Genomic DNA, 24,136 nt, shown 5'->3' on the forward strand with positions numbered 1-24,136 from the left:
TAATAACAGCGGAGAGATAAAGGTGACCGAAAGGGTCAAGATCCCGTTCAGCATAGGTAAGTACCGCGATGAGGTCATCTGTGACGTCGTCCCTATGCAAGCCGGCCACATTCTGCTTGGTAGGCCTTGGCAATTTGATCGGGAAGTGAACGATACCGGAATATAGAACATCTTTTTATACGGAGTTTGTCTCCGTACATTCTTACTCGGACGGTATCTGTTAGTCCCACAGAATTTACACTTAACCAATTCTTTTTCTTCACCCCAGTACAACATGCAACCATTTTTGCAAACATCAATCTTTTCATAAGGCATTCCCAAATTCTTCAACATAGCCTTCGTATCATAATACGATTCTGGAGCTTCGTTATTTTCAGGTAAATATTCACGCAACGTTTGACAGAATGAATCCATGCAACTTTCGGTGACATTGTAATCCATTTTCATACTCATCAATCTTGATGCGAGAGATAAACGTGACTGATCTTCTTTACATCCTTCATAGATAGGATGATTTGCCATATCCAACATGTCGAAAAACCGTTTTGTTTCGACGTTTGGCTCCTCATGTTCTTGTGATGAGTTTTGATCAACCAATGCCCCAGGAAAAGCATATGTCACCATTTCAACATAAGGATTTCTTACATCTTCATCTACATCATACCTCTACTCGGCCGACACATGTCCCGTTGTGATTGTCCGAACTTTTTTTCCATGAAATCGCCAAATATAATAATCTCCCATAAATCCCCTTCGAAATAGATTTTACAAACATCTTCTGGACTGCGATATTTAAAATTGCGACAACTTGTACATGGACATAACATTTTTCCACGTTCTTGGCACAACGGCTGCATGGAAGCAAAATTCATAAATTGTTCCAAACCGATAATGAATTCTTGCGTTACCTCTTTTGTAATCGAATCAACTCTTTCATATATCCATTGCCTGGACGAACAAATATTCGGATTTGTTGAAGAAGCCATTTTTAGGAGAATTTTTGGTGTAAGGATACTAGAAGAATGATTTAGAGAGTGGTTTGGGAGAAAAATGGCCGGATGGTTTAAATAGACAAATATTCCAACGGATGTCCGTTAGAAATCCGTTGAAATTGCATCGACCGTTAAACTTTCCAACGGATATCCGTTGGAATAACTCGAACGTTTATCCGTTGGAATTTTTGCCGCATTTCATAACGTTCAGATATTTCCAACGGGTGACCGTTGGAAATTGTCGAATGTTATTTACAACGGCATGCCGTTGGAATTTGCGTTGAAAATTTCCAACTCTGATATCCGTTGAATTGTCGTTGGAAATTTCCAACGGATTTCTAACGGATGCGTCCGTTAGATATCCGTGGGAAGTCCGTTAGAAAATCGTTGGAATTATTCCAACGGAAGGCCGTTGGAAATCCGTTGGAAATATTCCAAAGGACGCATCCGTTGGAAAAATCCGTTGGAATTTGGCCTTTTTTTTCGTACTGATTGGGTTACCCAAGATTGCAGCTCCTAACAATCTGTGCGAAGTTTGTGTTATGGGAAAATAGCAAAGGAAGTCGTTTCCGACATACAAGTCATGGAGCGCAGCATGTCACCTTGAGCTGGTGCATTCGGATGTTTGTGGACCCATCAATCCCGCATCGAATAGAGATAATCGATATTTTCTGACATTTACTGATGATTATAGTGCAAAGACATGGATCTATATGCTCAAGGAGAAAAGTGAAGTTTTTACCAAATTCAAAGAGTTCAAGAGTATGGTGGAAAAACAAAGTGGATGCCAAATCAAGTACCTGCGGATTGATCGTGAAGGAGAGTATACATCAAACGATTTTGAGAATTTTTGCAAGGAACACGGGATTTCTCATAAGCTCACTATGCCTCAAACACCACAGCAAAACGGAGTTTCGTAGAGGAAGAACACGACTATACTGAATATGGTCCGATGTATGCTTAATGAGAGAAAAGTCCCTAAGGAGTTTTGGGGAGATGCTGTTGCATATGCTGTTTATTTGTTGAACAGATTTCCATTGAAGAAAATCAAAGACATGACACCGGAGAAAGCTTGGAGCTTACGAAAACCGAAGATTGATCATCTCAGAATCTTTGGGTGTGTGGGATATGCAAAAGTGCAGGAAGAAATGCGAACAAAGCTTGAGGATAAAGGTCAGAAATGCATATTTTTGGGTTATGGTGAAAATTGCAGGGGATACAAGTTGTATAATCTCGAAACTCACAAAATTATAATGTCTCGAGATGTTGAATTTGATGAGGAGAAAAGTTGGGATTGGAACGGAAGCAGTCAATCGCAAAGAATCATTCTCGAAGAAGTTGAGGAAAATTCACCATTCCGAGTTATCCAGAACCGTTTTGATAACGGCGATTCTAGTAACTCACCCGTGAGAAAGATGAAAAGCATTCAGGAGATTTATGATACAACTCAACCGATAGAATCCATGTTTGATGATGAGTTTACTAATTTCTATGTATCTGCTGGATTTGAAGAAGTTAACAGGAAGAAGAAGTGGATCAAAGTGAAAGATAAGTTGAAACCTTTTCGGAATAAGCTTGGAGTCCAAGTTCAAGGAGGAACAAGTTTAAGGGAGGCTAATATTGGAAATTAAACTTATTCCTAGAATTTTGTGATATAGGAATATGTGTTCAAAGCATAGAATGATGTGTTCAAAATAATTATTGTTTAGACTAGATTTATTATTAGAACTAGAATGTTATCAAGAGTAGTATAAATATGTGGAGGTTGAAGTTGTTTTTAATAACAACAAAACACAAGAAAAAGAAAAGAAATACAAAGAGTATTCATAGAGTATTTTTTTATACTTCTTCTCCTCTCATTATCTATACTTATAAAGTATAAAGAAAAAAACCTAAGCGCTTACAAAATGTACACCATGGTTGAACCGAGAAAGGGAGTGTGCTTAATCCCTGGAAGATGTTGTAATAATATATATTACAAATGATCTAAAAACAATACTCCCAACAATTTAATTATAATAGAAAAAAAGTGGAGAATTGATTTCTCATTATCCAACATAAATCATTACAAATAATAGAAAAATATCTCATTATTCAACATAAATCATTACAAATAATAGAATAGAATCACATAATATCTTATTTAATCAATATATATAATCAAATCTAAATATTAAGATAATATTTTACACTCTTGATATCTTCGAAGATATTCTCTATATCCTTTTATACATTCCCTCAAAATCAAAGAGATGAGAAACATCTGCTTAAATTTGAATTATCAAGAAAATATAGCGGGATTCGATAATCGAACCTGGGTAAACAGTGGATTGTTAGTGGATCTAAAAAGTTCGGTGTGACACAAAAACATGGTGCAGATGCATGATGATGAAGATGGATAACAGGACAACAATACTGGCGCAAAATAAAAAATAAAGGGCGCAAAAGCGCGACGCAAATGCGTGTAATTTAGCAACGAGGTTGGAAGAAAGAAAAAAAAATTTGAGGGGCAGATGCGCGGTGCAGATGCACGATATTACAGTGTAGACGACAGCAATGTCGGCGGTGCAAAAGACACGATGGTTTAGCGACTATGCCAGAAAAATAAAATAAATAGCGCAAATGGGTAAGACGTGATGGTTTAGCGACTATGCCAGAAAAAGAAAATAAATAGCGCAAATGCGTAGGTCAACGATCGGAGTTTTCCAATCGAAAGGGTTAAAAGTCGGATGTAGAAATCCTCACAACGTTTAGTGGTGCATGCTCTGATACCATTATAGAGAAAAAGTTGATAATCATTTGATTTTTCATTATTCAACATAAACCATTATAATAAATAGAAAATAGAATCACATAATATCTTATTTAATCAATAAAAATATCAAATCTAAATATTACGATAATATTTTATATCTCTTGATAAACTATACTTTGGAATTCACATCGCAATTTGAATAGTCAGGAGAATATCATCTTACACCGTCCGACGATGCGGAAAAAATCCTATTTGATAGTAAGAAACAAAAATATAATATTTTGGAATTTCATTTTATAATACATTCAATGGATCATATTCAACGAATAATTTGATATAAAATTATCATTTTGAAGGTAAAAGAAATATCTATCTATTTATTTTATTATTTCCAAAAGTTCAGATATATCTATCGATATTTATGTACATCAGATGTGAAATAAAATTTCAAAGTATATATATGTTGCTCGTGAACAACTAATATATTTTCATTTTCTTTGGATCAAAGTAGGGATGCATTCTGAATCTGAAAAAAATGATTAAAAAGAAGAATTATTAGGACCCTCTTTGGTCAAAATTTCATTTGAGGAGGTCATTATATTTTTGTGGATTTCAGAACCATATATATATATATATATATATATATATATAAATAAATAAAATTTATATCTTATAAAAATATTTTCTAATCTAAATCATAAAAATATTTGTATATGTGTATCTCTATCCATCCAGGATATAAATCAGTTGTGCGAACATAAACAATATTTACAATAAAATAAAAAGGTAAATTCGTGAGGAAAATATAAAAAGAGACGATAGTGTTTAAACTTACAACGAATATTCCCAATCACGCAAATAAAATTATAAAAAAATATTCTAAAATTAGTTAGAGAATCCATGAAGTTAAAAGTTAAATAAAGATTTAACCATTATATCATATAGATTTATTAGTAATTTCCACGTAGACTTGTAAACATTTATGGACTCCAATTTCTCCACAAATATATTATCTATACGTGTTTGTATATATTATGCGTGTGTATATATACGATTTGAATAGTTAATTCGATTCGAGCTGTTTTTTTTTTTGATGATGTGATTGTCCCGGTGGGGTTCGAACCTGAGACGTGGAGAAGCACTTTGTGCTCCCACGCCACCAGACCACCACGGCGGGACTCGATTCGAGCTGTTTTTAATAGACAATAATAAATATTTTTCTGACGATTTCATTTCGCTTCAATTATATATATATTTTTTCTAAGCATACGAATATTTGCCATTCGTGCTGCCTACAAACGTGATCTGGAATTTTCAAATGGAATAAATTAAATTTCAGAAAAAAATGGAGTAAACTTTGATGATTTCAACTGTGAATATCACAAGGAACTCGACAACAAGCACAATATTTTTTTTTAATAATTTATGAATAATACTAAAATTGCGTAATTTAGTTTTGTAAAATTACAACTGCACTCTATCTAAAGGAAAATAAATTATGAAATCACTTTAGCTTTCCATTAATATACTTAAATGCGCGGGAATTATACACACACACACGATCCATCATTTAAAACACTAATCTTTTCATTTGTATATGTATGTATGTATGTATGTATGTATGTATGTATGTATGTATGTATGTATGTATGTATGTATGTATGTATGTATGTATGTATGTATGTATCCATGTATGTATGTATGTATGTATGTATGTATGTATGTATGTATGTATGTATGTATGTATGTATGTATGTATGTATGTATGTATGTATGTATGTATGTATGTATGTATGTATGTATGTATGTATGTATGTATGTATGTATGTATGTATGTATGTATGTATGTATGTATGTATGTATCCATTGATTTCTCCTCCGCAATTTTAACCCTGTAATTTTCAAAATCGCGACGAAGGAAAAATATGTGTTTATATATGTATATATGTATGTATCGATTAATTTACACAACCTAATATTACGAAACAAGAAACAGTGATTCTTCAAGGGACATTGATTGTCTGGCTATCGATTGATTTCTCCGACATGGAATCGCTTGCAGTTCTTGAAAATATGTACGAATCTACAGAAAAAAAAAAGAAAAGAAATCAGAGATCATCAATTTAATCATGACGCCACTATGAAATGGAAATCAGATGAACCTTCAGAAGACGACGAACTCAATTTCTCTTGCGAAGGAGGATCACTCGTGGATCGCAGTAACTGTGAAGATTCTGGTACCAAAGGAAAAAAAAACCCATTAAATTTCGAGTCAAAACCCATCAGAAATCGGATATTTAATCGAATCTGTCACCACCTCTTGAACCGTGAAAGGACTTCTTGCAATGAAGAATGGCGCCTTGGATCCAATCTTGTTGGATTTGCAATGACTCGTCGACCCTGTTCGCCGGCGACATCGCTCCGACAGCCGTAGACGCCGACCGGCTCTTCCCCAGATGTCGCCGGACGGTTCGAATCCCCGCCGCGGCATTGCTCCTCTGTTTCTCCATCGCCGGAGACGGCGCCACTTCGACACCGTTCTCCTTCGTGCCCTGTCTCTTCGCCGTCATTCCGTACAACGGCTTTATCATGCTGAGGATTCTCCTCGACACCGTGTCGTCTCCGTGACGTGGTCTCGCAATGCGTGTTGTTTTCCTGAAGCTCGTCTCGTTGGCATCGAGGCTCTTGCCGCTCTCTTTCTTCTCCGGCGTTGACTTTTCCGATTCGACGGATTTCGGCTTCTTGAAGGAGAAAGCTCGGAACTTAGGACTCGATTTCAAGAGGGCAATCGGAGAATGTGGTTTCGGGCCGATCTCGACGGGGATGACTTTGTTCTTGGAGAAATGGTCGGTCGAAGAGACAGAACACGGCGTCGTCTTCGTCTCTATTCTGTCTGGGTTTGTGGACTCTTTCAGGGTTTTCTTGTCATTGAGATAGAAATCGAAGAGAGAGAGCTCAAGCTCGAACAAAGAGTCGTCTCCTTCGGCGATTTCCACTTTTGGGTCGTCAAATGCGGCGGAGAAACCATTGACTACGTCGGGTATTTTGATTTCCCGGCGGGCCCTTCCGTTTGGTCGCCAAAACTTCATAAAGCTAAGAGCTTCCATAGAAACAAGAGAGAGAGAGAGAGAGAGCTTGGTTTGTCAACGGCAATGGTGACTAAGGTTATATAAAAGGAGGGTGAGAGAGAAGAAGTGCTTGCGGTTTTTTCTCTCCTGCTTTTTTTTATATATAAAATTTCTCCTTTTGTTTTTCGGGTTCATGGTCATACTTTGTATTATTTTGAAGCTTGGAGCACGATGGAAGAATAACACACGGATGTGATGACGTGGCGGTAAATTCAACACGTGACGAGGCCGGGGTCTATAAAGTTTAAGTTATCATTCACATTTGTACATATATCTAGAGTGACTATTTCGGGTTTCGGTTCTCGTTCAGTTCAATTATATTTGGATTCGATTATTTCGTTTATAAAAAAACTATAACCATTCGATTTTTATATAAAATTTTGTTCGGTTCGATTTATAACGTTTGTGAAAGTGACTTAACTTTATTAACCATCATTAGGGTATTTTATACAAGTGAGTTAACCTAATCATAATAACATAAGATTACATATATGCCCTTTATACGCCTCCTCAAGATGGAATATCCGAGATGAATCTAATCTTGACCCTCAAATCAAGAAAAGAAGGACCCGACAATGGTTTCATGAGTGCATCCGCGAGCTGGTCGGTCGCAGATATATGAGACACACGTAGATCACCACTCTCAACAAGACTGCGGACAAAAACGTAATCCAAAGTGATGTGTTTCATGCGAGAGTGGAATACAGGATTCACACTAAGATATGTGGCTCCAAGATTATCACAATATATAACCGGGGCCGTAGAGGAACCGCAACCAAGCTCCTAAAGAAGAGATCGAATCCATCGAACCTCAGCTGTCGTAGATGCAACAGAATGATATTCTGCTTCGGTAGAGGACCGAGAAAGATCTTGTTGCTTCTTCGAGGACCAAGAGATCGGATGACTGCCAAGATAGACAATGTAAGCACCAGTAGACTTGAAATCAAATTTATCACCTACCCAGTCGGAGGAGAACTGGAAGTCGAGAAGAAGACCCCATGATCTCGAGTACCCACAAGATATCGAAGTATCCGCTTGACAGTTTGCCAATGCTCGTCTGTGGGAGAGTGCATGAACTGAGAGAGTTTATTCACTACAAAACTGATGTCGGGACGTGTCAAAGAAAGATACTGCAAGCTGCCAACCATGGCTCGGTACTCCGTAGGATTATCAAGAGCCGAGCCAGACATGATAATCAACCGAGAAGAGGCTGCCATCGGGGTCGAGACAGACTTAGCATCCGACATTCGAGCACGAGCAAGAAGATATGCAATGTACTTGCGTTGTGTGAGAAGAAGCCCTTCGTCCGAGCGAGTTGCCTCAATACCGAGAAAGTACGAGAATTCCCGAGGTCCTTGATGGAAAATCGAGCTACAAGGTCCGAGATAAAGCTTCCCACACGGTGCTGACAATTGCCGGTAACAATGAGATCATCGACATAGACAAGAACAAATAGTTGTACTCCATCCGAGGTATATATGAACAATGAGGCATCGACAACCGAGTTCCGAAAACCACTTGCCACGAGAAAATTACGAAGCTCCGAGTACCAAGCCCTCGGTGCTTGTTTGAGACCATAGGTAGCTTTCTTGAGCTTGCAAACCGAGAGAGGAGATGCTTGATCAATAAACCCCGACGGCTGCGACAAATAAACTTCCTCACTGAGATTGCCTTGTAAGAAGGTATTATTAACATCAAGTTGATGCAAGATCCAACCACGAGAGATAGCAAGGCTGAGAATAACTCCAATGATGGTCGATTTAAAAATCGGACTAAACGTTTCAGTATAGTCAACCCCTGGGCGTTGATAGAACCCCTTAGCAACTAAACGAGCTTTGTACATATCCATAGAACCATCCGGTTTGCGCTTGATCCGGAAAACCCAACGGCAACCCACAACATTCGAAGCCTCAGAACTTGGTACAAGAACCCATGTGTTGTTTCGACAAAGAGCCTTAAATTCCTCAGACATAGCAGCTCTCCACTTAGGATCTTTAATGGCATGAGTAACCGAAGACAGTTCCATCGCTGATGAAGAAGCCGAGACTGTGAGTGTGTACTTCGGGTTGGGCTTCGAGATGTTGTTCTTAGCTCACGTTTTCATGGGATGGACGTTCTGCAGCACAGACGAAACAGTCTCCGAAACTTCACTGGGAGCGAGAGCCAAAGGCCGAGAGACCGAGATTTCTGAGTCTGTAGGTGGAGCAGTTGGCGAAGGATCGGAGCTCGGGGACTGAACCGGTGATGGAGTGTCGAGTGGCTGGCGAAAGGAAACGACAGGTTGAGCCGGAGGACCGACAGGATATGACGACTCGAACTCTAGATTAACTGAAGGTGGCCGACCTGAAAGAGAGGCGAACGGAAAGGCAGACTCGTGAAACTGGACATGACGTGACACAAACATCCTAGACGAGTGTGATTCAAAACAAAAAAATAAGCACTCTATGTTGGACAATAGCCAAGAACGATACACGCTTTCGATCGAGGATCGAGTTTGTGCGATGTATAGGGACAGAGCCAAGGATAACATAAACACTCGACACACGAAGTTTCGAATAGTTTGGATCAACGGAGAACAAACGCTCATATGGGCTGGTCATGCTAAGAATTGGGGTTGACATATGGTTGATAAGATAAACTGCAGTAGTAAAGGCATATAACCAATAATTGACAGGGATAGACGCATGCATAAGAAGAGACAAACCGGTTTCGACTATATGATGGTGACGACGTTCAGAAATGTCATTCTGCTCGGGAGTATGCAGAGGAGTAGTGAGGTGAGAGATGCCGTGAGAGGCAAGAAACGACGACAAGGCGAGAAACTCGCCGCCATTATCGATGTAAAGGGTTACAATTTTGGAATTGAACTTGTTCTCTATAAGCGGTTTAAATCTTTTAAAGGTGGCACAAACATGAGATTTTTGTTTCAAATGATATATCCATGAATAACGAGTGAAATGATCAACGAAAAGAACATAGTATTTAAACCCATCAACCGAATGAACAGGAGACATCCACACATCCGAAAAAATAATCTCAAAAGGTTTGGTAGAAGAAAGAGTCGAGGAAGAGAAAGAAAGCTTGTGACTTTTATTACCACTGCAAGAATGACAAAGTAAAGGAGAAGACTCCCGAGATAACGACAACTCAAGTTTCGACAAGACACTCTTTAAAATAGATAAAGCTGGATGATTTAGACGAGAATGTCACTCGGACAAATTGGACTTAGAACACGAGAAAGCGAAAGGAGACGCGGAGGGGAACTGTCAGACGCCCACTCATACACTCTATCCTTACTTCGACCTCGTAGGATTGGCACCCCCGTGTTGAAACTCAGAAGAGAAAAATTCTACGGAAACATCATTAGTCGAACACAACTTGTTCACAGAGACAAGATTCTCGCACATGTCCAAGAAGAGTTCGGACCTGAATACTCCACGTAATGTAGTTCATATTGGTGAGTCGAGTGATGTTCGACATGTTAACAAAGAGGAGGCCCTTTTGTGGCATAGTCGGATTGAATGTAGAAGCAGCTTCGATAGTGCGAGTTGCGGAGGCATCATCGGAGGACATGTTTGCAGTGTCGGCGGTGGGAAAAGATGATTGGAAAAGAGACCTTAGGTTTATTTAGCTCTGATACCATATAACATTTGTGAAAGTGGCTTAACTTTATTAACAATCATTAGAGTATTTATACAAGTGAGTTAACCTAATCATAATAACATAAGATTACATATATGCCCTCTATACGGTTTGGTTATTTTTCGGTTCGGATTCGATAAAAAGTTTATTTTTTCAAAGAAATTATCGGGTTTTTTATTATTTTTTTATTCGGTTCGGTTTGGTTTCGGTTTTTTCGGGTTTAAGAAAATCATAATCGGTTGGTTTTGATGTCAGGTTCAATTTGGGTATGGTTATATCTTATTCGGTCCGGTTTAGCTCGGTTATTCGGTTAATAACCGAAATGGCCACCCCTATATATACACAGAGGTGTCAATTTTGGTTCGACACCCAAAGCCCGCCTCGGTCCAACCCGAAAATTAGGGGGCTTTGGACCTAAGTTTCTCGACCCGAAAAAAATCGGACTTTTGGGTTGGGCTCGAATTGGGCTTCGGTCTAGAGTTGGACTGGCTTGAAAGCCCGATATTTAAAAAATAAAAAGAGAAAAAAAAAAGATTTACAAAGGATTTATGTGGACCGGCCCGGCCCGACCTGAGCCCGGTATATATAGGGTCGGCTTCACACTTAACTACTTAGGTCCGAAAAAAATCGGGCCGGTCCGCGCCCGAAACCTTCGCGATCAACACCCCTACATATACGGACATGCACACACGCGAAATGAAGATCTGTGATTTGAATGAGATGAGTCCAATGGGTTGATTGATTTTGATTTACGGGAGGAGATTATTACACTGTGTCGTAGCATAAAAAGTTGTTATTGTTGCGACCAATATGCTTGAGAGTATGATAGTTCATCCAACTACAACCCGGGCAGAGGTCTCGGACTTGCTGTTAGAGAAGATGCTGATGCGGTGATGCTTTCTGGCGAAACTGCACATGGAAAGTAAGCCTTTTTCTTAATCGTTTAATGAGCTCATATAGTGGGTTTATTTGATGGATTTTACTCGAGGCCGAAGCTGATATTCCTAAGGGCTTGAACCACAACTCTACACGCGTAGGAAAATTTCACTTCATTTTCAGGTTCCCTTTGAAAGCTGAGTCTCACTGATGTATACAGTGCCATGAGGACAGAAGTAACCATTGTTGGTGGTGAAATGCCACCAAATCTTGGCCAAGCCTTCAAGGTAAGCTGCAAAAACATATCTCTCTCTCTCTTTCTCCAAATCTTGCCCCGAGGACAGAAGCAACCATTGTCTTATCTTTTGCTATATACATCCGCTAATGGAACATGCTTGTTGTATGCAGAACCATACGAGTGGGATGTTTGCATACCATGCAACCATGACATCAAATATTCTTGGAACTTCGACTGTTGTCTTTACAAGAACTGGTTTCATGGCCATTTTGTTAAGCCACTATCGACAGTTCCCTATTCCCTTCAGACAAGGCTTATCTTACTGCATCCTACAGTGTAATTTGGTAAAATCCTCTGTGTCCTTCATTCTCATTAATCTTAATATTATATAATACATCGATAGAATCTCCAAAAAGATATGGAGATATTGGCAAGTATATCTAGAGAGATATGATAATATTATACAATATACTAACAGATATTAAGGGATACACTAACACTCCCCCGCAGTCGTAGCGTGAGGTGACCAAACGCAAAGGCTGGATCGAAACTCCATGAAGAGTGAAGTGGACAAACCCTTCGTGAAGATATCGGCAAACTGACGAGAGGATGGAACATGTAGGACTCGGAGGGAGCCAAGAGCGACCTTTTCCCGAACAAAGTGGATGTCAATCTCGATATGTTTAGTCCGTTGATGTTGCACCGGGTTCGTGGAAAGGTATACAGCGGATACATTGTCGCAATACACACATGTTGCGCGGGAGAGAGGGCAATGTAGTTCGAGGAGGAGATTACGTAGCCAGCAAGTTTCTGCGACGGCATTGGCAACAGCTCGGTACTCGGCCTCAGCGCTTAACCGAGAAACCGTGGGTTGACGCTTGGAAGACCATGAAATGAGATTATCACCTAGGAATACACAATAGCCCGAGGTGGAATGACGCATGTCCGAGCAACCAGCCCAATCCGCATCGGAATACGCCGTTAACTTCGACGTGGTGCTAGGACGTAGTTGAATGCCATGGTGAATGGTCCCCTGAATATAGCGAAGAACTCGCTTCATAGCTTGGAGATGTGGTTCCCGTGGAGCATGTAGAAATAAGCAAAGTTGTTGAACGACATATTGGATGTCTGGTCTTGTAAAAGTGAAATATTGAAGTGCCCCGACAATACTACGAAACAAGCTTGGATCAGCCACCGGTGCACCCGTATCGGCGGATAACTTAGGTTTAGTGTCTACCGGAGTGACACAGGGGTTGCAAGACTCCATACCTACGCGTCGGAGAATTTTCGCAGCATAAGATGACTGGTGAAGGAACAGCCCGATAGAGTTCTTCTCGGCCGTGATCCCAAGAAAGTGGTGAAGGGGACCTAAATCAGACATGGTGAACTCAGTCTTGAGATATTAATACAATCTGATTGAGAAGCCGATTAGATGAGGCAGTGAGTATAATGTCGTCCACATAGAGCAAGAGCATTGCTTGTTCATTGCCTTGGCGAAGCACAAACAAAGATGTATCGCTGCGACTTTGTGAGAATCCGAGCTTGAAGGCAAATGAGGTGAAGCGTTGATTCCATGCACGAGGAGCTTGTTTGAGACCGTATAAAGACCGTTGTAGGCGACACACATAGTCTGGATGAGTAGAGTTCCGAAAACCCGGCGGTTGAAACATATATACCGTCTCTTTGAGATCACCATTGAGGAAAGCATTTTTGACGTCTAATTGATGAATTGGCCAAGATTTCGACACGGCAATGCTGAGAACAGTGCGTATGGTTGTCGGTTTAACGACAGGGCTGAAGGTGTCATCGCAATCGATACCTTGTTGTTGAGATTTGCCGTTTGCCACAAGTCGTGCCTTGTACCGAGCGAGGGAGCCATCTGCATGAAATTTATGTCTAAACAGCCACATAGAACGCACAATGTTAGTATCCGGTGGTCTTGGAACCAACCCAAGTACCACTTTTAATAAGAGCATCAAACTCATCTTGCATGGCTTCACGCCAATGAGGATCCGCAAGGGCTAGTGTGTGGGTCTTAGGGACGGGTGAGATGGTAAAAGTGTTAAGATTGAGTATATGTTTCGGTTTGGAAATGCCGTGTTGGCTCCTCGTGGTCATAGAGTGGAGACGAGGTGGTTGTATAGGTTCGATGGGTCTATGTGGTGGTGGCTGTATTGACATTTGGAGAAGATGGCGAAGGATGGGTGACGGGTCTTCGGGTTGATCCAAAAAATCATAGTGGTTATTGGAAGGACCTCCATGGGTGATAAAAGGAAAGCTAGTCTCGTCAAAAATCACATGTCGTGAGATAATGATCTTTCGAGTGATAAGATCAAGGCACCGAAAACCTTTGTGATTGCTCGGGTATCCAAGAAAAATGCAAGGCGGGGACCGAGGTGAGAGTTTGTGAGGCGATGTAGCAAGGAGGTTAGGGTAGCATAAGCATCCTAAGACACGGAGATGGTCATACGAAGGAGGTTTATGATGAAGTAATGTAAACGGGATTTGGTTGTCGACGGATACCGATGGTAAGATGTTGATAAGGTGGACGGCGGTGTGTAGGGCTTCGACCCAATAGGTCGATGGCATGGAAGCTTGAAACAAAAGAGTTCGAATTAGGTTATTCAAGGTGCGGATCATGCGCTCGGCCTTTCCATTTTGTTGGGATGTTTGAGGACAAGAAAAACGAGGTAAAATCCCATGAGAGTCAAAGAAATCCCGAAAAGATGTGTTATCAAATTCTCCCCCGTGATCGCATTGAAAAACTTTGATGTTTTTATTAAATTGTGTACGTACAAAAGAGTGAAAGTGTAAAAATTTGGCAAAAACATCACTTTTGCGGCGAAGAGGATAAACCCAGACAAAATGTGAAAAATGATCAAGAAATAATACGTAATAGTGAATACCACTAATACTGGGTATAGGGGAAGTCCAAATGTCGGAGTGAATGATTTCAAACGAAGATTGAGCCAACGAAAGAGATTTATTGAAAGGTAGTCTAGTATGTTTTCCAAGTTGACAAGCATGACAAATCCGTGCATTGCCATTATTACAACGAAAAAATCCATTCGACAATAAAGACCGAAAAACCGAGTCTCCAGGGTGTCCAAGACGTTGATGCCAAGTGGAACCCGGAGTAAGAAGAGCAAAAGGAATGGTGGAGTGTCGAGCGCGTGGTATGGTAGGTAACATAGGGTAGAGGGAACCCGAGCTATCACATCGGAGCAGTACCATTTGTGTTCGCTGATCCTTCACCGAAAAACCATTAGCATCAAACTCAACCGAACAATTATTATCACGAGTAAACTGTCGAACCGAAATGAGATTTTTGACGATAGATGGTGAGACTAACACGTGGTCTAGTTGAAATGCATGGGTAGGTGTGTGAATAGAAGTATGGCCAGTATGAGTGACAGGGATTTGGGATCCATCACCGACATAAACAGATGGGATGATGCTCGAATTAAAAGTGGTCTCGAGAGTACCTGGTTGCGATGTCAGGTGTGCGGTGGCACCAGTGTCCATGTACCACGATGCGTCGGCGGGATCAGAGATGTGCGTCGCATTAAACGCTTGGATAATACCTGGCGGAGGTGTAAATGAAGTGGGTATCGAGCCATTATCCGGTACTGTAGGTTGGGTTTGAGTCACAAGAGCCTTCTGTGGCGATGAGGTCGGTGTTGGCGATGTAACACCAGAGGAGAAACCAGAAGAAGCGACGATGCCACTGGGAATATATGGGTATGGTGAATAGGGTCCACCATAAGGGGTCTGCCAAGGGATATGTGATGGATATCCTGTGGGATTCCATGGTGGCATGTATGAGTGAATGGGATGTGGAGGATTCCATTGCATCGGAGATGACGACGGGTGGTGTGATTTCCACTGTGCCGGTGAAGACCCGACGTTCCAGCTTTGAGAGTTATTGCGATGCCCCCGATTGCCTCTATTTCCTCGTTCTCGTGATCGGTTGCAGTGATGATATGATGGTTGTGAATGCATCGTAGCTTGATTTGGATGAGATCCGGTGAAGAGGACAGTGGGGGCAGAGCCATTATCCCTATGAGTCGGCTCAGGACGACGATGTCGGAGAAGACGTTGTTCTTCAAGGGATAACATCGATCTTGCTTCATCAAAAGATGGAAAAGGTTTCTGGTGTTGAATAACATTAACAATGTTATCGAACTTGTCAGAAAGACCATTAAGTGTATGCATAACTAAAGCTCTCTCGGATACGGATGCATCGAGGTTGGTCAAAAGATCTGAGATCTTTTTGATCCGTTGGCAGTATTGGTGGACGGACTGATCTCCGATGGTAAGAGTGCGGAGTTCATTGTCGAGTTGAATTGTACGGGCCTCCTTGTTGTCACGAAACAAACGTTCGAGACGTAACCAAATATCATGCGCGGTTGATTTGGTTTTGAGCACATCTTGCAAAAGAGATTTCGAGATGGTTCCATAGATCCAGAGTTTAACAAGACCGTCAACGCGCAACCAATCCTCTGATGGTGCGTCGGTCGTAAGGGCGGAGCCGTCGATGTGGCTCAGAACGCCAAAGCTGAGACAATGGGTCACAAAGATATCACGCCAAGGTTCGTAATTCATTTCCTCCATGTCCAAAATGATTGGAACATGGGATTTGATGTTGGTGATGCCGAAAGGTTTCTCCGAGAAAGACGACATGGCGGCTTGGGTGTGAAAAAAAAGAAAAGAAAATAAAAGTAACGAAAGATTTAGTGGGCAAGCTCTGATACCATGTAATTTGGTAAAATCCTCTGTGTCCTTCATTCTCATTAATCTCAATATTATATAATACATCGATAGAATCTCCAAAAAGATATGGAGATATTGGCAAGTATATCTAGAGAGATATGATAATATTATACAATATACTAACAGATATTAAGGGATACACTAACATACAGTGTTTGTCTGTCTTAAGTTGATTTTGCATAAACCACGAATTTGTTTTGAAAAACGAAATCATGGTATACACCGATTTCATAATTCTGATGACTATGCAGGAAGAGGATACAACAAAGATTGGCATTGTATCAAGGAGTCTATCCCATATACATGGAGTTTACAGATGATGTTGAAGAAACCTTTGCAAAAGCTTTGGATGCATTGATGGTAAAGTTCTAAAGGAACCTTTGTACATACATCATACCATACATATATTTCTTGCATGACATGTTTATGGTTAACACGATGCATTTGGATGGAAGCAGAAGCTAGAAATGATGAAGAAAGGCGAGGATATAGCGATATATAGTTCAAAGCGGGAGGCAACCGATATGGCGATCACAATCCACACACAACATCCAAGTCCGCAAGGTTTAGATCGGTAAACGTATTCCATTGATAAAACTGTTTTTGTTTTCCATATTCTTTTAGTTGAATTTCTCTCTTTGTATAGCTCTTGGTTTCCATGTCGGGTTTAATCTGCTTTATAAGCACGAACACTGTATTAGTTATAGGTTGCTTCTTTAAGACAAGATTCCTTCTTTACGCCACATAGGAAGTGTTTTTAAGTGTTGGTCTTAAAAGTGTAAAGCAGTGTGCAGGTTTCTGAGGTGGTTGTTGCCGAGGAGTTTATGTTAGCAATGGACGTTTGATGAAATCCCCCAACCGATACAGAAATTCGATATTTTGTTGTAATGGCATGCCAATAGGGATTATCATTCTCGATTTACAACAAGTCCATTTTTTATATTCATCCCGCAGAATCCAGGTTGTCGTGAGAGAGATCTATGTTTGAGATCGGGTTTTGTTCGGGTGATTATCTGAGTGATCAGGAGTCAGGAGGGTTTTTCGACTTCCATTTGGAAATTAGGGTTTCAAAATCAATTTGGAAATTTGGGTTTCGTTTATGATTCATAGTTTTGCCTCCGCCAGCCACCCATCCCGTGCATCCCTGCTTCCTTGCTCCACTGGTTGGTCGTATCCGATTCCAAACCTTATCGTTATGTGAATATTTGAGATTCGGATACTCAATTGGGTTCCGTTTCAGGAACAAATTAAATCGAATAATAGTTGATTGGTTCTAATTTAGTTTTTTTTGGTAAAGAGGTTAAATTTATGAACACAAAATTCCCAAGGTTTGTATACAAAACTCGGTTATCAACCGAAGAGACACCAAAAGAGAAAACCCATGCAATTGGAACACGGGACCAAACACGATTGAATATCGAAGCGAAATCATTTTGGATCGATCAACATTAGCTTGTAGTTTGGTATGAATAATAGAACAAATCGTTTTCAAACCGAACCTAAAACCAGAACTGGAAATGCGCTCCTTAAACGAGGTTGGGATCAAAATTGGTAGACCCGGAATCCATGGGCCCGACACCAACAGTGTGCAACAATAAATGGGCTTTTTTGGGATTGATGATTTAGCCCGTGTTGTGCATTTTGTTTTCTTTCGCTATAATTGTCATCCTTATCGCATCTTTCTCCTCGATACACCCATAAAATATAAAAAAATTATCAAAAAACAATTTTACCCTTAAAAACAGAAAAAGGCGAGAATAATCTTAATGAAATAAAATGTGAGAGACACGCATGTGTAGGATAAAAAATCTGCTGAAAATAAAAAGGATTTAGAAAACTAGAATTTTCACTTCAGATTTGAAATTAAAAAAAATGTTGAGAGAAAGAGAAGTTTCGGGAGGGAAATTCAACGAAATCAACTGGAATCAAATAACTGAAAACATTGAGTCTTTTGTAATCCTACTCCGAGTTTTGCTGTGGACTTCTGCATGAGCATGGCGTTTGGTTTTCCATTAAAAGCTTCTTCATTTCTGAATTTGTTTTGCTCTGATATTATAAAACCTCTGGATGGATTTGTTGTGTGAGAGGTAATACGAGGTTCATGCTAACATCTCAATGAACAGGTCCGGTGGCTGAAGACATGTTCCACTGGCAAGCAACTATCATGGGACCCCCTGACAGCCCATATGCCGGTGGAGTATTTTTGGTCACCATTCATTTCCCCCCGGATTATCCTTTCAAGCCTCCGAAGGTGTTTTCTTTTGTCTAGTCTGCTTGGTATGGGGATTTCTTTTGTTCGGTTTTGAGATCTTATGGTGCATTTCTGTTTCACAGGTTTCTTTCAAAACTAAGGTCTTCCACCCGAATATCAACAGCAACGGAAGTATTTGCCTTGATATCCTTAAAGACCAATGGAGCCCTGCCCTTACCATATCCAAGGTTTAAAACTTTTTTTATCTTAACTTGCAAAGTTGTCAAACTCCATGTGTCTTGCCTCTGTTGCTGTTTCAATAGCTTTCACTTAAACATCAGTTAAAGTATCGCGCACACCTTGTTCGCTTGAACACAATGTGCTGGATAAAATATGTTCGGTGTTGTAAGTTTCTACAGGTGTACATTAATTTCGAACACAATGCTTTGAACCTGTCAACAGAACCGTCAGAGTTACGCTTAGTCCGGAAAACCCATTTGGAACCCACCACATTGTATGCTGGATTCGGAGGAACGAGAGTCCAAGTCCCATTATGTAGTAGGGCATTGAACTCGTCAGACATCGCGGAGCGCCATCAGGGATCTTTCATGGCCTGAGTAACACATGTCGGTTCCAAGGCATCAGATGTGGAGAGTGTGGTGGTAAGGGATAATTTTTGGTTTGGTTTGTAGACATTGTTTTTGGAGCGGGTTTTCATTGGATGGAGATTTGCGGGTGTTTCTGTGGTTTGTGGTGCAGATATGGGTGGTCCAATATGTTGCGCCCACAGGTCCCTGGATCGAAACCAGGCTCTGATACTATATGAGTAAAGTATATCATAAAGAATTCTGTATTTCTTCTGATTACATAGATGTCAATATATACAGCAAGACTCAACAGAACAAAGAGGATTTGATGTGGAAAATATTAATAACAGAATCAGTTTGTTCCAGGATTGCAGGAGTTTTGACTTTGAAGAGATTATCTCCTTAACACTTTACAGTGGTTTCTATCTAAACTTTATTCAACAATATTAAACTCTAAAATATAAATAACTACATAATAATGCTCGAAAATTATTGGGTCTTACTAGTATTTCACTTTGTCACCGAATTTTGCCTTAAACAGAGAGAAAAAGGAGGAGAGAAATCATGCGATAGGAGATAGAAAAATGTGTCTTTCTTTTTCCACTTTTTTTTATTTCAAATGCATAAGAATATTTTAGACATTTTACATTTAGGTTGTATGAGTTATTTTACTACAAATGAGGAGTAGATTCTGATAACATTTTTTTTTTTATATTTTCAGGGGTGTATCGTTGAAAGTGTTGCGAAACTTTAGGTGTAATCCTAAAGTTTTCTCCACACGATTCGAAAATATTGCAAAAGTGACTTTAAATGGTACTTTTGACTTCAGGGTAGAACCTTCTAGGTTTAGGGTTTTGAAAAATAAACTAAAATGCAGAAAAGACTATAATACCCTTAAGAATAAGGACGGGTGGCCGCATCTGTTGAAGCCAAAAAAAGAAGAAGGAGTTGGGGGAGTTGTTCGAAAATTTTAAACCCAGAAGGCACTACTCTACTCTCTCTCCATTCCCTCTCTGTTGCGAATCGATTCCCCCATTACAATTTTGTCTTCTATATTTTCCTCTTGCAAAATCTTATTAAGCATAATGACATCTTCATCATCTTCGTATCTTCGTTTGCTGCTTCTGAAGATATGCAGGTAAGACTTTTTTATATCTCTCGCCGATAATCTAGTCGTCGATTTCTCTATTCATACCCCTTCGTCTTTACTTTCTCGTTTCGAATTTCATGTTTCTGCATCGAGATTAAACTGATTTCGTCACATTTATTCGAATCATTTTTGTAAAAAAAAAAAGGGTTTGGGATCGAAAAATGAAAGACAAAGTTTTTTCGAACCGACGAGTGATATTGGCATCGATTTACAGTCACACGGACATATTTCTCGAATTGGTAAAACTGGAAGTCAAGCGGTGAGACAATTGGAAAATGAAGTGGTGAGACAGTCATACCTGTTTTACTAGTTTCATCAAACTCATCAGACCCATGAAGCAAAATGGTCGAACGGCGCATGGTCAGACTAGTGAAAGTGGTTAGACGGTTATATCGATCATACCAGAGAGATCTGACCAGTTTGACATCAAATTGGTCAAACTGGTCACATCTCTCTGGTGTGACTGGTATGACCGATTTTATGTAGGTTAATTTTATAACAAAACTGATGATGGGATTTAATTTTCTTGTTGCATATTCCTTTTGTTTATGTTTTTAAGGACATTCAACATGCTACAAAGATCTCGACGAAGTGTTATTCATTTCAGATCTCTCAGAAAGACTTTAACAAGCGAAGAATGGGTATACTTCAACAAAGAGTCTCAGTTTTGTCGTATTTTTCATATGAGATATGAAGAGACATTGAAGATGGGGTGTCTATCCTTATATATCACAGATTATGATTAGAAGGAGAGGAGAACGAGTTATGGTTTGTTGTAAATGACATGCCCATCAGATATTCAATCCAAGAGCATATCATTATCTCTGGTCTAAACTGTGATAAGTATTCAGAAGATTGAGTTGAACGTAAAGGAAACGGGTTTCGGATAAAAACATTCGGAATTTCTAAGGTGACAATAGCAAGCGCGATAAAGAAATTGCACGACACTCCACACGCAACATATGGAGGAAAGAAAGAGATTAACAATAATTATATTGCTTGGTGGAGTAAGAAACCATGGTGTCAAAAGTAATGATGTGATAAACAATGACTTATTTGACATGGTCGATCGTCTGAATTTTTGCGGAGGGTTTCCGTGAGAGAGATATACCTTCGAAAAGATTAATAATCAATTACGTAAGTTGTATAGAAGCGGTCCTAAACCATCTATAATTTGTATCATATTACCCTAGTTTTACTCTTAAAATCAGGACTCGAAATATTACTGTTCTTCAAAAGATCTACACAAATCACAGCACCATATAGTACATGTGATGGATTTCGGATCTTACTTATTATCGATACCTTTGTTTATAGAATGAATTTTCTGGAGATTTCACAAGTTTTGCGTAACAAATGAGTCCAGAAACAGGATGTGGAGAAGAGAAGTCGAAAAGAGAGAAAACTCGTTAGATACAAATGAGAGAGAGCTCACGAAAGAAGACGAGAGAGAAAATAGAGAGAACATAGATTTTTTTAATATATAAATAAATAAATAAAAAATCAAACTGATATTATTATTATTTTTTTAAAAGTAGGTTTTGAATGGGATGAGTTTTATTTTGGGTTTTTAGTTTTAGTTTTTGAATTTTGGTTTTTAGTTTTTAGTTTTTGACTTTTGGATTCTATAATATTTAAAATAGGGGTGGGCGTTTCGGGTTTCGATTCGGTATTCAAGCGGTTCGGTTCGGGAACGGTATTTTCGGTTTTATAAAAAGTGTACCAAACTAGAACCGAATGTTAAACGGTTCGGTTCGGTTCGGTTTTAGTATCGGTTCGGTTCGGAACGATACCATTATATGAATACCAAATAAGTACCGAACTATAATATTTACACATATATTAGTGGAATATTCGAATTTTGGTTCGGTATTCATACGGTTCGGTTCGGTATTCATACGGTTCGGTTCGGGAACGGTTCATTCGGTTCCATAAAAAGTGTACCAAATTAGAACCAAACGTTATTCGGTTCGGTTCGATATGGTTCGGTTTCGGGACGGATTGGGTCGGTACTAAATTCCCGAACCGAAGTGTCCACCCCTAATTTAAAAACTAAAATAAAATATCTTTTGATTTTTTTTTTGATTTTCCACTAAAATAGTTTTCCAAATTTTTAGAAAAAGTAATTTTGTGAAAATTTGAATGATAATTTTTTTAGTTTTCGGATTTTAAAAACTCTAAAAACTCAGTCTTCGAAGTAAAAATGATATTTAAATTCATTTTACGAATGCCCGGCACGATTCTCGTCTAAAAGCTGTTGAAAGATAAAACCTCCCCCCTCTCCTAGTTCAAAATCCTCCTTGCTACCATGTTCGTTTTCCCTTCCAGCAATCTTATTTGCTAGATTTTTCCAGGAAAATCCGAAAATTTCTCGGAATCTGTATCATGACCTCTGCACCACCGTTCAATTTCATCAGTTCCAGTGTCCTATTTTCTCGGAGATCGGTCCCCGCGAAATCTGTTCGCATTTCGAGCTTCGTTTTTGCGAGAGGAGCGTACGAGATATCCTTTTCCTTCACCGTCCCGAAAGAAAGCCCTAAGCGTAGTTTCCTCGAAATCGTCCGACGGTGGGGAGTTGTCGGAAAGAGAAGAGGAGTGGCTGAAGAAGCTGCCGGAGAAGGAAGCCCTTGTATTCCCACAGCCTGCCCTGCATCGAGGCGTGGCTGAAGAACCTAGGGTTTTACCGGAGCAAAGACGATAGGGCTGTTTGGCTGATTCAGAAACCCGACTGGCACGCCCAGTTATCACTTGACGTCACCGCTCTCTGCATCAGGTGTGCTACTCTCGCCATCTCTCTGACGAGTAGAAGATTTCCCACAAGGGACGGAGTGAGAGTCTTAGTTAATGTGAGGATTTAATCCCTCACCAATAAGAGTGCATTATTATGGATACTGAATTGTCTCAGGTCAAGAATCGTAATAGATTTCTAAAAGGGCCTCTTCTATGCCAGCAAATGCCAATGACTGCATGATAGATGAATCTCCGTACAGTTGAGGGAACTGGCTTTTATGATCCACAGTGGGTGCTTGGGAACTTGTTTATTGGGCGGGCAAAGGTTTGATCTCTGCATTGCTGGAGTTTAATAGAATGGAGCATCTGGATTCCTTGTATTGCCCTTCAAGGATGGAGCCTTTCTTTAGTGGATGGAAATGATGATGGCAGGCACTTGAAAAGCGGGCCGGGAGATCTGGAGAGAGACATGGAAAGGAGGTTCAGCTACGCTTTGAGCTGGGAAGACTTACAGAACGCCATTCTCGGCGGACCCTTTAAAGGTCTTCATATGTATATATATGAACACCTTTTGAGGAAACCCCAAACTGCCCATTGATTTCTACTACTTGCGCTTCGTACTTGAATTGAAGAATGACAAACATAAAACTGAAAACCAAAGTAACGGTCCCTATCACGTTTCATGTGCACACCAGATTGTACCTTTATAGCCAAAGATTTATACATAGGGATCTAATGCTTCTTATCTTTCCCAAAAGGACAATAAAATAAAGACGGGGAATTGGCCAATAACTAAAAACACTTTTTATACACAGAATGTGCCGATGACTAGTGTGGATCAAGAAGAGCCGTGGAGCAGGTGTGCCAGTGCCTTGTCCGTGTCGTTTTCATGCATGAAGAGAGCTTCCGCTATGGCGTTCGCCGGAAATCCCATCTCCGTTAGCAGTGTGAAGCCTTTGGCAAACTCCTGCACCTGAGGAAAACGTGCCAGAAATTATTAACCAAACGTTTGTTCCAGAGAATTCGTGCTTTGCATTGTTACCTTTAAAAGACCAGTTTCGTCGGGCTTTCAGC

The 24,136-nt window shown here is 40.0% G+C and overlaps 2 protein-coding genes, 1 long non-coding RNA gene and 1 pseudogene across 8 annotated transcripts in view; 2 read left to right on the forward strand and 2 right to left on the reverse strand.

Annotated features, from left to right (window-relative positions):
* Nucleotides 1-5,662: 5,662 nt before the first annotated feature.
* Nucleotides 5,663-6,975, reverse strand: LOC104800280 (probable membrane-associated kinase regulator 5). The gene is made up of 3 exons (XM_010523069.1): nt 6,065-6,975; nt 5,910-5,981; nt 5,663-5,830 (listed from the first exon to the last, which is right to left on the reverse strand). The coding sequence occupies exons 1-3, from the start codon at nt 6,852-6,854 to the stop codon at nt 5,751-5,753; spliced, it is 942 nt and encodes a 313-aa protein (XP_010521371.1). The 5' UTR covers nt 6,855-6,975; the 3' UTR covers nt 5,663-5,750.
* Nucleotides 6,976-18,227: 11,252 nt separating this feature from the next.
* On the forward strand, nt 18,228-21,157 carry LOC104800281. 5 transcript variants are annotated; one of them, XR_769705.2, is made up of 6 exons: nt 18,228-18,655; nt 18,739-18,843; nt 19,058-19,257; nt 19,355-19,426; nt 19,904-20,320; nt 20,478-21,157. It is a non-coding gene; the product is annotated as an uncharacterized LOC104800281 (long non-coding RNA). The 5 variants fall into 5 exon arrangements; XR_769704.2 differs by having other exon boundaries at nt 20,547-21,157; XR_769706.2 differs by having other exon boundaries at nt 20,892-21,157.
* Nucleotides 21,158-22,721: 1,564 nt separating this feature from the next.
* Nucleotides 22,722-23,673, forward strand: LOC104800306 (annotated as a pseudogene).
* Nucleotides 23,674-23,711: 38 nt separating this feature from the next.
* LOC104800282 overlaps nt 23,712-24,136 on the reverse strand; it is a 2,559-nt gene continuing 2,134 nt past the window's right edge. For both annotated transcript variants that reach the window (XM_010523071.2, XM_010523070.2), the window contains exon 5: nt 23,712-24,035. In XM_010523071.2, coding sequence (XP_010521373.1) covers nt 23,901-24,035 — 135 coding nt within the window. In that variant the 3' untranslated portion in view covers nt 23,712-23,900. The remainder of the gene's footprint in view (nt 24,036-24,136) is intronic.

This window comes from Tarenaya hassleriana, unplaced genomic scaffold (genome assembly GCF_000463585.1).
Source record: "Tarenaya hassleriana unplaced genomic scaffold, ASM46358v1 Cleome66, whole genome shotgun sequence".
Taxonomy (NCBI): Eukaryota; Viridiplantae; Streptophyta; class Magnoliopsida; order Brassicales; family Cleomaceae; genus Tarenaya; species Tarenaya hassleriana.

What these genes read in the sequence shown, in the direction of transcription:
- LOC104800280 (XM_010523069.1), bottom strand. Translation starts at nt 6,854, where the DNA reads ATGGAAGCTCTTAGCTTTATGAAGTTTTGGCGACCAAACGGAAGGGCC. An exon ending in GTCCTTTCACGGTTCAAGAG is followed by an intron (nt 5,982 to 6,064) that starts GTGGTGACAGAT and finishes CTTTGGTACCAG; the next exon opens with AATCTTCACAGTTACTGCGA. An exon ending in GAGTTCGTCGTCTTCTGAAG is followed by an intron (nt 5,831 to 5,909) that starts GTTCATCTGATT and finishes TTTTTTCTGTAG; the next exon opens with ATTCGTACATATTTTCAAGA.